Here is a 16376-nt window from a genome sequence, read left to right on the forward strand (position 1 = left end):
TTTAATGTCAAAATTCAATGAAAATGAGCAAATGATCAAATTTAATGTTAAAATCATGAATATAAGGGCCTAAACCAATGAAATATAGTCAAAAATATAAAATAAAAGTGTACAAAATATGTTATTTATTAAAAATTTCAGCCAACTCTTCCTTCTTTTTACTCCTATTGAAGCCCTCTCTTATAAAATGTAATTATAGAATGAGATAAATATATTAATAACAGAATAACTCATATTTATTAATTAATACACACAATTATAAATGGGTAAAACTTATATATAAAAAAATACATTTTACATTTCAAGTAAAACTTATATTATTTTTAAATTATTAATTTTAAAATATTGTACCCCACAATCTAAGATCTTGTCACCGCCACTAAGGCAATTGCTTGAGATGGAGGTACTATCTCAACAACATCAATGTCTTCATTTTCATCATTTTGAATAAATAATTACCAATTTGTGTCATTCTTGTGTTTTAATCAAAAAGTAAGAAATACATAAATCAAATGACAAAATATAAAGTAAAATATTATCATTGGGCATAAAACCATGCAACTAATTACATGGACAAATTAAAATTTACAATTATTCAAAATTTGATGTAAAAAAAAAAACTTAAATGAGTAGTTAGAGTCTAAACTTACTGTTTTGGAATCGAAAATTTGACCTAAAATTTGTTTATACTAAAAAAAAAAATCCCAACTTTCAAGGTCCAATCTTAAATGAGTAGTCGAATTGTTTGTGTTTGTAACTTATTTCTGAGTTCTAGCTCTAGTTTCAATCAACTTGCTAAAAACAAAAAAGTCATGTTTGCAAATCAATTCTACCTAAACAACAATATTAGCAAGCTCAAATGCCCTTACGCTTTTCAAAGAACTCAAGGTCCATGTGAATAGATTTTTGTTCAGGATTTGTGAAAAATTACAGAAAGACCGTATAGAAATAAAAATTTTCTTAAATCGGCACAACATCGACGTTTCACCTTTCAAGATCATGTTTATCTCTCTTTAATTGTGGAATGACGAAAACACCCTCGAGTGACCCAAATCAGCCCTAATCTTTCGCAAGAATACCCAGGATGTTCATCAGCTTCTTTCTTTGCCTGTCTGTGTCTCTATCTGATTTTCTCTTCATCCACTGATATGGCATCGCAGTTTGTGTTCGGATCCGCCTCCTTCGGTCTGTGAGAAGCCATCTCTGCTAATACTCAGGTAATTATAACATTTTTTATGCGACAAAATCTCTTGCGATTTGCTGGTTTTCTCAATAAACGAGCTACGGATTTTGGATGCAATCACCAAATTCTGATGTTTGTTGTTTGAATTTATTCCGCATAACACGGATTTGTGTTGAACGATTTTCTCTTGGCTCTTTTAAATTTCAAGTTCAACTGAATTTTCCCCTTTGTGTGGGTCTTTGTTTTCTTTGTCATTTTAACGTTTACATAATTGCAACTGCTTAAAATATATATAGTATTCCTTTAGTAGCATTCTATTGCAGACGTTCGCCATCAACACATGTCTGTTTCGACAAAATTGGTTCCCCCTTCCCTTTTCCAGTTGTCTTCTTCAGCTCTCTCGATCTTGCAACAAGACAATAGTTAGAAGTTGCAATAAACGTGATTCAGCTATACTAGTTTAATTTCCTTTGGCAACATTTTGGCAGTGATAACTGACAAACAAGTGTACTTCAAAAAGGACGATTGTTCTTCTCGTCTGAAAGTCCAACCAGCATTGCTCTTATTACTCTTTTTTATTGAGTGTCATATGGCTGCGGGATGGCCTGCTTGCACTAATAGTACAAATTTATCTCACGGTACTTTGAATTCGTACTACTTTTTTATGACGTGTTTGAGATGCATAATATCTTTGACAGCTATGTACTAGCAAATTAAGTTTTGATTATCCTATTACTTTTAAAGTAGACTCTTATACTGTTGCTGAAACCCTGGCATATGAGTAGACCAGTATGTTTGTTGAGTTTTGAACCATGTCATCTGCCATACACCCGTTTGGTTTATACGAACTTATCAGATTATACTCAATGGGTTAGAGGCAAAATGCAATCTAAGCTCATGATTTTTTATTTTAATTTTTTATTCTGCTAAATTCTAGCTCCTTTTCCATGTCACATGAACTATGAGTTTGCATTTTGTGCTCTCACTCTTCTTTTCTGGTTCACAACACAACCCCAGCGGTGAGTGGTAAACCCACGTTAGACACTGAAAGCAAATAGAATACTCATTTTTCTGTTCTGCTGGTTGCCATTGACTGATCAACTGTTGATATGAAATGTTTCTTCTCATTTTGGGTGTGCATGGATCTATGACAGCTCCCTATGAATTTCTCTATCTGCATAGGCTGAGAACCATTTATATGGCATTCAAGTTACAAATTGCAATTCCATGCATGTAGACTGCTAGTCCCACTGAAGCCTGTCATTTAAACTTAAGTCTTTACTTCTCTTTAGTTTCTGTTTCAGAAACTTGTTCCTGTGGACTGTGGTTGTGTTGGTATCTGAAATTGTTTATACCTTCGTGTTTATGATGTAACAATTTGCTTAAGAAGTTACTATTTATTATCTTTTTCTGTAGAATCCTGTTCAGTCGATTAACTTTTAGAATTTTTTCTTCCTTGGAAGTAGTTCTGATGTATTTTGATAATGTTATATGGTGAATTATTGCAGGTTGTTTACATGAGAAAGCTTATTTTACTGTGGCTGGTTACATTTGCCAATATAGTAGAGAAAATGGCCTTCTTATTTTTTCCTCCCATCTGAGGGAAGAGGTTTGAGTGGTTGATGTGTACTTCATCGAAGTTTGCACCCATAACTCCACTGCATGGAAGATCACTCATTTGCTGTTGGTCAAGAATTCCCTGACGTTAAAGCATTCCGCAATGCAATTAAAGAAGCAGCCATTGCACAGCATTTTGAGCTTCATATCATTAAAAGTGACCTGATTCGTTACTTTGCTAAGTGTGCATCAGATGGCTGTCCATGGCGCATTCGTGCTGTCAAGCTCCCTAATGCCCCCACCTTTACCATTAGAAGTCTTGAGGGGACACATACTTGTGGGAGAAATGCACATAATGGGCACCACCAGGCTTCTGTTGACTGGATTGTGAGTTTTATCGAGGAAAGATTGCGAGATAATATCAATTACAAACCAAAAGATATTTTACATGACATCCATAAACAATATGGGATAACAATACCATATAAGCAAGCTTGGCGTGCAAAGGAACGTGGTCTTGCTGCAATATATGGCTCCTCTGAAGAAGGATATTGCCTACTTCCTTCGTATTGTGAGCAGATAAAGAATACTAATCCTGGAAGTTTTGCAGAGGTATTTACTGCAGGTGCAGATAACCGTTTTCAGAGGCTTTTTGTTTCTTTCTATGCATCCATATATGGTTTCCTGAATGGTTGTTTGCCCATTGTTGGACTTGGCGCTATCCAACTGAAAAGCAAATATCTTAGCACATTCCTTTCAGCAACTTCATTTGATGCTGATGGTGGGTTGTTCCCACTTGCATTTGGTGTTGTTGATGTTGAAAACGATGAAAGCTGGACTTGGTTTTTGTCCCACTTGCACAAGACGCTTGAGGTGAATACTGAAACTATACCACCAATTATATTTTTGTCAGATGGACAGAAAGGTATTATGGATTCAGTAAGAATGAAGTTCCCTAATTCTTCTCATGCATACTGCATGCGTCACTTAAGTGAAAGTATTGGCAAAGAGTTCAAGAATTCTAGGCTTGTCCAACTTCTGTGGAAGGCAGCATATGCCACCACAACCTCTGCTTTTAGAGAAAAAATGGCTGAAATAGAGGAGGTTTCTCCTGAAGCTGCTAAATGGTTACAGCAATTTCACCCTTCTGAATGGTCCCTAGTACATTTTGAAGGATCACGATATGGTCATTTGTCCTCTAACGTTGAACAGTTCAATAGATGGATCTTTGAAGCCCGGGAATTGCCAATCATTCAGGTGATTGAGCGGATTCATAACAAGCTTAAGACTGAGTTTGATGACAGGCGTTTAAAGAGCAGTTCATGGTTCTCTGTACTCGCTCCATCTGCTGAGAAACGAATGATCGAAGCTATTAGTTGTGCGTCCACATATCAAGTCCTTAGATCAGATGAAGTGGAATTTGAAGTTCTCTCGGCTGATCGCTCAGATATTGTAAATATTGGTAATCGTAGCTGTTCCTGCCGTGATTGGCAGCTATATGGAATACCGTGTTCTCATGCTGTTGCAGCTCTGATCTCATGTAGAAAGGATGTCTATGCTTTTAGTGAGAAGTGTTTTACTGCTGCTAGTTACAGGGAGACCTATGCAGAGGAAATATATCCAATCCCTGAGAAACTTGAATGGAGAAAAACAGATGAGGCTTCCATTGATGACAAAACCCTAGTTGTACGGCCACCAAAATCTCGGCGACCACCAGGGCGCCCTGAGAAGAAAAGAATTTGTGTTGAGGACCTTAATCGAGAGAAGCATACAGTGCATTGTAGTCGGTGTAATCAAACTGGACATTACAAGACAACGTGCAAAGCGGAGATTAGTAATAGTAGAACAGTTTTAGGTGTCTGACTTTGTACTCTTGGGTCACTTGGACTAGCATGGTTAGCTTCTAGGGACGCAAGTTTAACGATATACGCATTACTTTGGCTATGTAAGAAAGTTATTCCATTTTAATCAATCTGCATGTGTAAACTAAAGTAACTTTGAAGATTGGCAGGTTTGTTATCAAAAGCCATAATGGAGATGGAATATGTCAAGAATGAAATAAGAGGGTTAAAATATCTTCCCAAGTGCCTTTGTTACAAGAAGTATGATTCGTTTGTCTTGGCCAACAAGTTTTTAAGATTCAGGAACTATTCCCGTGAATAAGGATTGGGTTCAAACATGATTGTCTGATACAACGCGCACGCATTATATGTAGGCCTCGCATGTTGCCAGGATACTTGGGCATGGCAAATATCACACTCAAAAGTAGAACACAAGAACGTCCAAGTGCAGAATGAAGCAATGCAGAGAAACATAATAAGGATAAACTTTTATACATAACCATTCATAACGCATTATAAGATATTATTTCAAGAGAGAGTTAAGCTTGAAACCAATGAGATAACTTAAGTTCAACTGTATAGCTCCTTCAATCTTCTGCAGGCCTCCAAAATATTTTCCCGGTGACCAAACGCGCTTACCCGGATAAAATCTTCGCCACCAGGTCCGAAACCACTGCCAGGGGTTGTAACCACAGGGGCCTTCTCAAGGATCTCGTTGAAAACATCCCATGAGCCCCGTCCAGGGAAATGGACCCACGCATATGGTGCATTTTTCCCTCCATATACTTTAAAACCAAGAGATTCAAATGTCTCCACTATTATGTTGGCATTCTCCTTATAAAATCCTATGACCTCTTTCATAGCCTGCATCCAAATTTAGCGAGTATATTGCGTAACTTCTCCCAAGAAGTATTCTACAAAAGGCTGAACCAGATTTCCCTTGTGCTCCAAGTAATTGAAAAACAAGGGTCACCTCAGAACCCACAAAATTTTCAAGCAAGTTCTGTTTCTTCCTTGATAAGGCAAGCTATAACAGTTTGTCATTAGCTACAAAGGATCGTGCTATATGACATGGCAAACCTGTTGTTTTATCTTCTTTTTAATTGGGTGAGACTTGAGAGTGGTAATTTTTTCCCTAGTGTATAAAGAATTGTATACAAAATGTAACGTTTTCAGCAAAATTAGCATACTAGCTAAATTATGTAGCATTCTTTCTTCAGAAACTGGCGCAAAAATAATAACTGACCTTGAGGCCTTCTGGTGAAAGGCAAGCCAGACCACCTGCCTGGGAAATATTGGATGCCCCATTGAAGCAAGTACTTATAATTCGGCTGAAATCCTTGGCAACAGGAAAACCATCAGAAAACAGTAACTGCTTTGGAACCACAGTCCACCCTAGTCTAACTCCAGTGAATCCGGCATACTTGCTAGATGATGCAGTCTCAAGCGCAACCTGCAATGCCAACAAGGTTCCATACACAACATTATGACACAGAAATCTACCAGACCAGGTATTCAAGGTTAGAAACAGCTTGCTGACTGAACCCTATTACATATTAGCCTACAACAAAAGCCTAAGCCATCTTCTACAAACTATTTGGCCAATAGTTTCTTCGATGGAGTTCTTGCTAGACACCATTATCCCATCATGTTTAAGAATTTTCCTTATAAAGGTGATTAACAACCAAGCTGCTAAAGTAATATGGTGGACACAACCGTGAGACAAAAAACACAAAGCAAGTATGCCTACGCTGTTATAATTTGAAGGTCTAGATTGTGGTCCAAAAAAAAAAATTTGAAGTTTTAGATAATGCAGCAACAAGCACAACTCAATTGGAATATGACAATAAGAGTCCATCCAATGCATTCTATGATAACCAATTAATATTTTATAATCAGAACTATGTAACATGTTGATAAATCACAATGTGAGAAATTATAAGAAAGAGGGGATAAGATTGAACATAAAGCTCGGTAGCCTTTGAGAATTAGTTGTTAATTATACACAGACCTCTTTGGCTCCTGGAATTTCAAAGATGGAGCGTGGGCTGTCATCTGATATATACATTGCATATGCAGAATCATACACTACTATTGACCCGTTATTCTTAGCAAACTGAACTAGTTGGCTTAGTTGCTCCCTTGTTGCTACAGCACCAGTAGGATTGTTTGGTGAACAGAAAAATATTATATCCGTTCTTGAAGCAGAGGATAAATCAGGGAAGAAACCATTTTCAGGACTACACCACATGTATTCAATGCTTCCATACTTCTGAGCATCCTTCAGGTATTGGCCAGTCTGACCCATAATAACACTTGAGTCTACATAGGCCTGCATCAAGAGTTCAAACATATGTAAAATTCAGCCACAAGTTATTTTGTCAGCAATCATTTATACAGCATATCAGGACCGAGAGGACTGCAGAAGAATATAAAAATGATTCCCGCCGAAGTTTGTGAACCAGAGACACCAATAATTACCACATGTTTACATGTGTCATGTTTTCAAATCAAGAGCTGTTTTTCTTATACAATGGTTTTTTCTAGTCAAATCAAGAACAGTAAAATTTCAAGCTCTTCCTGATTTTTTTTTAAATAAAAAAGTAGACAATGGCTAATCAAACCATTTTCCATTGCATCAAAGAGCATGACAACCAAATGAACGAACTGAAATCAGTCAGCACCAGTATGGAGCAACAATGGGGCAATGGTAAAGAATAAAACCATGTTAAAAGCAGAAATGGCATGCATAAGCAACTGTTAATGAGATCATATTTAAAAGCAAAGCATAACATACTGGATATGATGGGTCTTGCACTGCCATCGTCACATTCGAGCCAAAGACAACCTGTAGAAATAATAGTGAAAGAACTAATTGCAATTAGAAAGAACTTAGTCACTGTTGAAAGCTCCCCATTAACATCGACCATGTTAAGAAAGTAAATTATTGACAAGGGGAAGAAAAAGTAAAATCATAATCAAACCTGGAGGCGAGATATATCACATTTTGATCCATCTGAGACAAATATATCATCTTCCTCTATGCCAAGATCAGTGTAAAATGTTGAAGCAATTGCCCTTCTTAATGGCTGCATAGATTAGAAACACTTGTCACTCTTCAAATAATATAAATTTCTTTAATATACGCTTCAACTTAAATGAAAATCTAAATAGGGTGACTATATGATTCCATTATCAAATGCCTTCCATCTTTATCTTATTAAGTTCCTGAAAGAACAAACAATAAGACTTGCCCGTAGGATTGTATTTGTGTTCAATTACTGTACAATGATAATGTTCTCTAGCTATATCAGAGCAATTTTATGATCAGAGAAAACAAATGATATTAAAAACTTCAAAAGAAATCCAGATGCTTTGCTAATTTTTTTCTTGGTTTAAGTGAGAATTTATGGTGGAATACACAACTTCCAAACACATTAAGGCACAAGTTCAATAGCCATCGACAAAACTTGAGCTTATTTTTCCGTTTTTTTAGATAATCAAAACTTGAGTTTAAATTCACCAAGTGCTTATAAAATTTCTTGCCAAAAGATTTTTTGGATAAGAAGCATGCTTATTTTATAAACTCATTTTTCACTTGACACTTCAAAAAATAATGCCCTAATTTACACCAGATAATAATGCATGGGATGTGTTTAGCTGAAAATGAGAGAAATATTGGTCTTCCCAAACTATCAGCATGAATAGAAATCTTGGCATGGCCACAACGTGCATTTGATATGTAAGAAAAAGCACTGATAATGCCTCTAGATCAAGTCAATGTGACATACCTTTTCACCTTCGTATGCTCCATAACCACTATAACCCTCGATGGTAGCTAATGAATTTACTTTCTGAGGAAAAATACTTTGACGCTCAGTTAGCAACAGGAAAAGCACTGGTTTTATTTGAGTAACAAAAATATCACATATCATAAGTGTTTTCTCTTGAATCAAATAGGAACATTGTATACAGCATACCTATATCACAAGTAATTTCAAAACTTAATTACAATCTGAAAAAAAAAAAAAAAATACTCGAACAGAATCAATAAAGAATGGAAGGGATTATACTAGTCCTTGCTGCTGAGAAAGTAGAGTTAGCACAATGAAAAGAAGCACTTGACAATTACTTGACTTAACCTACTTCTATGATCCACACATAATTATTGAACAAGCTCCAACTTTAATAGAAAAAAGCAGTCGCTTATAAAAAGAAAACAGAGTTCAATGAAGCATCAACTTCATATAATCAAAAGCTGTACCGTTGCCATTGCAGAAGTTATGACTTCAGGAATGGGTTCAGTAGTATCACCAATTCCCAAGCTTATCACTTTTGAGTCAGGGTACTTTAGCAAGAGTGCAGATCTTCTTCTCGCAACCTATTCTCCACAGTAAAATTGAGGATAAATATTCATTCAACTAAAATAAAAGTTGGAAAGCGCCATGTTACATATCATATTGGAGTCAAATGAGATAAATTAATTTTCAAAATTCTGGTATAAAAGCAAAAAATATGCCGTGGCATTACAGACCTCTGGAAAGAGATAACCAGCTTGAAGTTTAGCCATGTTTGCATTTCGAGAGACATTAGTCCTGTAGCCTTCGACATGACAAGGGGAGGAATCATCTTAAATTCTAGACAACGAAGATCATTTGTTTACACATGCTTTATATACATTTCTCCAAGAAGTTCTAGTAACTAAATAGTCGATTATTTCGACAGAGAAGACTGAAAAGAAAAAATTGGGAGCAATTATATAGTTAAACTTTCAACTAGAAGGATTGCTGGCTGGACCTATTCATCAAGAACACAAGTACTCGAACTTATAGCATGGGGTTCAATCCCAGAAGTCAGTAACAGAGTAAAGAAATGAAGAAGCATCTGCATGCAATTACTTCATAATCACATTGATATAGGGAAGCAGAGAAAGCTACAAAATAGAAAAGGCTTCAGGGTACCAGTCTGCGATTCTTGGGGTGCAGCAACGCATTTACATACACCCAGGCTTTTCGCTGGCGAAGAGACATTCTGACTTCTGAAATAGCCAGAGAAGGAAAAACAAAAACTTAAGTTTAAACAGAAGAAAGTTGCACAAAGTTTAATCAATACCCAACGTAGGCTTTTTCTGGTTAGTTTGATTCCTCTTGACAAGCAAACAAATGACGAGAAATGAAATGAGAATCAGAAGCGAAATACCGCGTATTGAAGTTCGAATGATTCAAGAAAGAAGAGAAAGACGAAGAATAGAGTGGAGTAGCCGTGGGGTTAAGGATCACAGACATTCTCGAATGACGGATTTCCGGAGGCCATAGTGGTGCTGTGATCTCTCTATTTATAGTAACGTAATTTTAGCAGCCCACGTCTCTTGATAACTTTTCGAAAGGGGAAATGACGTCTATTGGACGTGTTTTGGGACCGTGCTCGTTTGCTATATGCATGAATCACATTTAAAATCCGAAAAAAAAAAAAGAAAGAAAGAAAGAAAGAAAGGAAAATGACAATTAAAAACCCTACAACACTGTTAATTACAATTAAAAATCCTAAATTATTGAAATACTATAATCTTTACTTGAAATTAAAAACATATATTAGCTTATAAATATATGTTTTTAAAATTAATTTTGAGATACTGAAATTACGATTATGAATTGAAACTATTGTTAATCTTAATTAAAAAACTAAGATTTATACTTGAAAATGAAATTAGTAATAGCTCCAATCCATAATAATAATTTTAATAGTTTCAGTCTATAATACTTGAGATTCTTATTTTCTCAATTGAGATTAATAATAATGTAGACCTATGATAATAATTTCAACAATGTCTTTTTTTCTATTTTATAAGTGATTTGCTTATATATTATCAAATATAAAAATTCATAGGTGATTGATTTCATACTCAAAAGTAAATTTTCAAGTAACTATACTATATTTACAAAGTGCCTTCAAAAATTTTACAAGTAAATTTTAATTTTATACTAGAAAACAAACTATTTTTAAGTGTAGATCTTAGTTTTCTCACTTAAAATTAACAATAGTTTAAATCATTATAATAATTTCAGTAATATATTTTCTTAAAATTTTCTAAGTGAGATCAATTTTATAAACTTATAGTATATGTTAGTAATTTTAAATAAGAATCATGATTTATTATTGTGATTTTAATAATTTGAAATTCCTAATTATAATTGATCTTTGGGATCCTTAATTGTCATGTTCCCTTCTCAAAAAGTCAAATCATACCTCATTTTTAAAATTCCGTGAACGCCTACAACTATAATTTATGGTTCTATCTATAAGTTTTCATAGAAAAAATGTAAAATTCATTATCATTAATTTTATCTAAAAATTAAGGTACCCTCATCCCCCAATTAAATCTTTGCCAAAAAAAAATCCTCCAGTTAAATATATATATATATATATATATTTATATATTACACCTTTGATAAACTTCCTTACATTAAGTTAATATAATTTTTTGTATAATTTAAATGGTAAAGTATTATTACTATTTTTAAGATTACCTTCTAATTAAAATTAATTTATATTAATTATCTTTAATTTCTTACTCTCTCCTTACAATATAATTAATAAGAGTATTTGGAAAAAAAGAATCCAATACTATAAATTCTTTTTCAAAATATCTTAAATTTTGAACCGCCACTAGCTGATAAAAAGTGCCTTACATTTTATATTGGAAAGGAATGAAAATTTTGGCTAAATGCATCCTTTAAAATATTTCCTACTTTCCTACATCTATATTAAATAAAGGTTAAAAAAATTAATAAATAATTAATGGGTGCTGTATAAAACATCCAGAGGAGTATACATATATATCTGCGAGTCACTCCTCCAATTTTATTTGAACCTTTTTTCTGTCATATTAAAGTATATATTCTCATACTCTCTTCAATCCTATTTATGAAACACTTTTTAAAAGTCATCTTTAATTTAAAATATAATATATTTTATAATAATTAAATTACTTTTCCAATTTTATCATTTTTTATTAATGTAAAAGTATTTAATATAGTTATATTATTATTTAAAAATTAAGGGTGAAAATAAAAATGCATCTCACTTCTTTACAATAAAAAAATTAAAAAATATCTTATTTTTAAGATATAAAAAATAATTTTTAATACATGTAAAATAATTAAAAGTTTCTTATAATAAAAATTGAATGAAGTATTATATATTGTTGCTTTCAAGAAATGAATTCGTGTGAAGAACTCGCGGTGCTTCTGTATTCTTTTGCGTGAGTAGTTCATTAACTGGCATGGCTGTCTCTGGAAATTGGGTTGGAGAATAAAATAAAAACAAAAAAATAATTTTATAAATATAATATTTTTATTAGTTGAACAATGCAGCCTGGGCGCAGAAAATAAAAACACTGCAAGCAATTCGTTTCGAGATCATACTATTTTTAAATTAAATATTGAATAATGGATAAGGACCGTGATGTGTAACGGAAGAGAAACTTCTTCATTTTTTTCCTCCATTTCCCTTACTTTCCCACTTTAATTATTTATTAATTCTATAATTTAAAAAAATTCATTTAATAAAATAATATGAATAGTTGAGATGAAAGAAATAGACTGAAATGAAAAAAAAAGAAGTGGAGAGAATCAACTAGAAGATGCATGCTGCTAGTGTGGCACACTGCACACATACCCTTTTAACTAGATGTGAAAATAAGCCATCCTCCTGTGAAATATATATGGCCTAACTTACCTTTAAATCCAACCTAATTTATTATATTAAAAGTTAAGATATAATTTTACTTTTAAAAATTATTCTCAAATAAGCATATTATCCTAAAACTATTCATTGTAGTAATATTATCTCTAAACTAATCAAATCGAAAGCAAGGTGTCATCACTGTTTAAAAATTATAAAATTAAATAAAAAATAAAATTATAATAATATTAAATAAAAGAATATTAAATGTATATATAAAAATAAATATAAAAAATATAAATTATAATTTTATAATTTATCAAATCTAAGTGAATCTTGGTTAAATTAGACATGAATAGACTCAAAAGTATTTAATTTTGCACCTATAATTATCAACATCTTTATAAAAAATAATAGTCTCAAATCATAGATAGTATATATATATATAAATTGTTCAAAAATAAAGGTAGTTTTTAGTAGGATCAATTTTTAAATTTTTTTATTTTTTAAAAAAATTAATCTTTTTTTAATATTATATTTAAAATTATTTGGTTTTCTAAAAATGGCTCCGGTTTCCTATTCAACTTTGATTTCTGGCTTTAATAATATCTTAACTCTTGTCCAATTTAGATCAATTATGAAAAAATAGCTTTTTGGTCCAAATTGAGTTGTTAATAATGGCTTCGGTCAATAGTATATGTGTAAAATAAATACTTTTGAATCTACTTATATTTAATTTAATCAAAATTTATTTATATTTGACAAGTTATAAAATATAATTTTAAAACATTATTAATTTACAACATTTGATTAACATACTATAATTTTTTATATTTATTTTATATATACATTAATATTATTTTATTTATTTTTATAATTTTTAAACTGTGAAGGCAACATTGCTCTTTTGAGAATAATTTAGGAGCAAAATTTCATCTTAACTCATAGAAAGTATGTCTCATTAGTTATAGTAATAGATATTAAAACAATTAGGGCAACACCGCTCTGATGTGATTAGTTTATGAGCATATTACTATGATGAATAGTTTAGAGTCAATATTCCTCGAGAATAGTTTAAAGATAAAATTACACATTAATTTTTTATTAAAAAAAATCTAGGTTTGGCTAAGGTCGTTCGTTAGACCTATTTAATTAAATAAGTCAAACCTCTTTTTACAAAACATAGCCTATAAGCCTAACAAGTATATATATATATATCTATATATATATTTGTCAATTTATATACTTAATATCTTTTATCTAATCAAATTAATACATTTTTAATATATTCATAATATTAATAAAAATTTGTTATAAATTCAATAATTTATAAAAAATATACATGTCTTGATTAATTGGAATCAAGTACTTTAATTATATAAATTTTTATCTATTATTATTATGTAATATATTACATACATATCAATTTTATTATTTTATTTTTAACCAATCTATTCTTATTTATTTCTATTTATGTTTTCAAGTAGATTAGATTTATATATTGATTTTAATATTATTACTATATTATTGTATTGTAGTTGATAAGTTATCTTAATTATTATATATTATAATTAATAAATCGATTAAGTTTAATATATATATATTATATTATATGTAGACTTTAATAATTTTTAAACATATTTGGAATATTTAAAATTAATATACTAGCTTATTAAAAAGCTTTAAATCTCGTTGGTATGAGTAAATTGAAGAATGAAAATAGAATTGAAAATGAAATTCAAATTTAACTTATTGGTATGCCATATTTTGTTTTGAAGTTGGATTGTCTTTACTACCATTCTTCTCAATTTCCTCTCTATTATTTTAAAAAAAATATGAGCTGTTTAGATTTGGTGCATGTGAAATTGAATGATCCAAATTTAAAGTTTATTTTTATTATATTATATTTGATATACTTATAACTTTTGGAACCTTCAATTTAAATTGGATTGTTTTGATTGGTGATAAATAAATTTAATAAAAATTTAATTTTTATTTTAATAAATATAAATAAATACTTTATATCTGAACTATTTAAATTCAATCTGTACCAAATCTAAATAGTTTATATTTTATTTTAGTTAGTGAAGAGAAAAAATAGTGGAGACAAGCCGTTTGTTTCAATCCAAAACCCTGTTCACCAAAAAAGTTAGAATTGGCTTTCATGGTCCGTACCTATGAAAATGGCAGTCAACTTTACTCCTCCGCATCTTTGCTCCTCTACACTTAGGATCAAATATAAACGGTTTATTTTTATTTTAAATTATATTTATTAAATAAAAATATTTATAAAAATTTATAACGATATATTATAATAAAAATTTGATAGCACAATCTAAACAATTGTATATTTATATTAAGGAAATAAATATTTATAAAATATTTAATAAATCTACTTATTTTAGTTTTGATATTATTGATTTAATTTGAACAGTTTAATTTAATACTATAACTCTTTTATTAAAAAATATAAAATATTTTTAACTGAATCTCACCCTTCAATAAAGTAATTATTTTACTTTTTAACTAACTCTATTTTCTATATTTATCCTTATTAATACCTTACAATAAATATAAAAATATTATTAATAGAGATCTTTAAAAAAAAGACAATAATTACACAACAAAATATTAAAAATACTTTACATTTTAATATTAATTCTTTAAAAAATACCTTATTATTTTAAAGAAGGAATAATTTTTTTTTAAAATTTTTATTTAAATTAATTTATTTTATTTATAGAAATCTAGACTATTTAAATTAGTGGTCAGATTATTATAAATACTTTTTTTATAACTTTTATAAATGCTTTATTTTACTAAATATCAAATAAAATAAAAATAAAAGAATTAAATCTGACGGTCCAGATTTGCTCCTAGATGCAGAGAGGAACAAGGAAGAGCAAAGATGAGGAGGAGCAAGCGGACTCCATGAAAATGGCTAGAATTCCATGGAAGCTAGGTCCTTGACTCTTTTGCCCCTCCACTAGAACACTGTCGAACAGACCAACAGTGATGATGAAGAGCCCAGCGAGGAGATCGACTACCTCACTATCAAGTCATTGGGCCGGCCAACTCCCATCAACCTACATCACTTCTCCCTCGTCGATTTCCACTTATGCCACCCCTCTTCCACCTCGTCTTCTTCCCCTTCTTCCAGACGACGTGCTTCATATTCTTCCAGATCTTCTTCCAAACTCGACGACAGTGTGTTTCATCATCTTCTAGATCTGCCTCTCGAACCACGACTTGCTTCAATCTTCTTCCAGACCTGCCTCTTGATTCGACGACGGCGTGCTTCATCTTCTTCTAGATCTGGCTTTGATTTGACGATGGCATGCTATCTTCTTCCAGATTTCTGCATTTGAGCAACCAAGTCACGGACCTCCACAAATCTCCGACCATTCTAGTCATTTAATCCACAACGCTCATGATTTTCTGCAATAGTGGTGTTTGATTTTTTTTTTTTTGTGGTTATCAATTTTTCTTGATTTTTTCTAATTTGTTGATTATTTTGGATTGTTGAGGAATGGCATGTTGGACGGAAAAATCAGTTGCTAGTGTGGTTTTGCCTGTGTTCATCGATTTCATGGTGGAGCAAATTTTTTTTTTTTTATGAGACATTTTAGTATTTTCATATTTTAAACATTAATATTTTACACATTAATATTAAATCAAAATATTTTTTCTTTTCATAACACATACCATATATATTTTTAAAATTTATATACATCTCTATTTCGATATTTAGACCAGCCACCTCTATATTCATTTTTATTTTTATTAAAATTATTTTCCATATGTCAAATGAGGTATTAGCTTGTAGGTTAAGTTAGATTGGAAGTAGTTTAGATTTGAACCATTACAAATTGTTATACATGCTTTACGTCACAATCAGGTATTTTGACTTACCATATGAGTGGTAGATATATTTGATCAAAGTTTAACTCATCTAGCTTATTTTCACCCTTATTTTTAATAGTTTTTGGTTTTATTTTGAGCAATATAAGGGGTATTTAGATGTCTTTAGAAAAACATATTTTTTTGCTTAGCACTGCAGTCTTGAGTTTAGGAAAGATGACAATGAGGGATCCCCTTGAGATCATTAATTA

General features: G+C 31.4%; 2 protein-coding genes across 4 annotated transcripts; one reads left to right on the forward strand and one right to left on the reverse strand.

Moving 5' to 3' along the window:
* The first annotated feature begins 1063 nt into the window (after window positions 1-1063).
* On the forward strand, window positions 1064-4735 carry LOC129298553 (uncharacterized). 3 transcript variants are annotated; one of them, XM_054936969.1, is made up of 2 exons: window positions 1064-1217; window positions 2692-4735. In XM_054936969.1, exon 2 carries the CDS (start codon window positions 2846-2848, stop codon window positions 4601-4603), a length of 1758 nt encoding a protein of 585 aa, XP_054792944.1. In that variant the 5' UTR covers window positions 1064-1217; window positions 2692-2845; the 3' UTR covers window positions 4604-4735. The 3 variants fall into 3 exon arrangements, with proteins under 3 accessions (XP_054792944.1, XP_054792947.1, XP_054792945.1); XM_054936972.1 differs by lacking the exon at window positions 1064-1217 and adding an exon at window positions 1274-1821; XM_054936970.1 differs by lacking the exon at window positions 1064-1217 and adding an exon at window positions 1892-2202.
* Window positions 4736-5057: 322 nt separating this feature from the next.
* On the reverse strand, window positions 5058-9904 carry LOC129298554 (LL-diaminopimelate aminotransferase, chloroplastic-like). The gene is made up of 10 exons (XM_054936973.1): window positions 9781-9904; window positions 9543-9619; window positions 9116-9183; window positions 8846-8962; window positions 8373-8435; window positions 7566-7670; window positions 7379-7429; window positions 6593-6913; window positions 5828-6034; window positions 5058-5445 (listed from the first exon to the last, which is right to left on the reverse strand). Exons 1-10 carry the CDS (start codon window positions 9864-9866, stop codon window positions 5152-5154), a joined length of 1389 nt encoding a protein of 462 aa, XP_054792948.1. The 5' UTR covers window positions 9867-9904; the 3' UTR covers window positions 5058-5151.
* Between the last annotated feature and the right edge of the window lie 6472 nt (window positions 9905-16376).

Source organism: Prosopis cineraria, unplaced genomic scaffold (genome assembly GCF_029017545.1).
Source record: "Prosopis cineraria cultivar Desert tree isolate PC_DT_omini unplaced genomic scaffold, ASM2901754v1 PC847, whole genome shotgun sequence".
Lineage (NCBI taxonomy): Eukaryota > Viridiplantae > Streptophyta > Magnoliopsida > Fabales > Fabaceae > Prosopis > Prosopis cineraria.

Coding starts and splice junctions, on each gene's coding strand:
- LOC129298553 (XM_054936969.1), top strand. CDS start 2,846: ATGGAAGATCACTCATTTGCTGTTGGTCAAGAATTCCCTGACGTTAAA.
- LOC129298554 (XM_054936973.1), bottom strand. CDS start 9,866: ATGTCTGTGATCCTTAACCCCACGGCTACTCCACTCTATTCTTCGTCT. Junction 7,430..7,565: donor GTGATATATCTCGCCTCCAG/GTTTGATTATGA, acceptor TTATTTCTACAG/GTTGTCTTTGGCTCGAATGT. Junction 6,914..7,378: donor TGCAAGACCCATCATATCCA/GTATGTTATGCT, acceptor CTCTTGATGCAG/GCCTATGTAGACTCAAGTGT.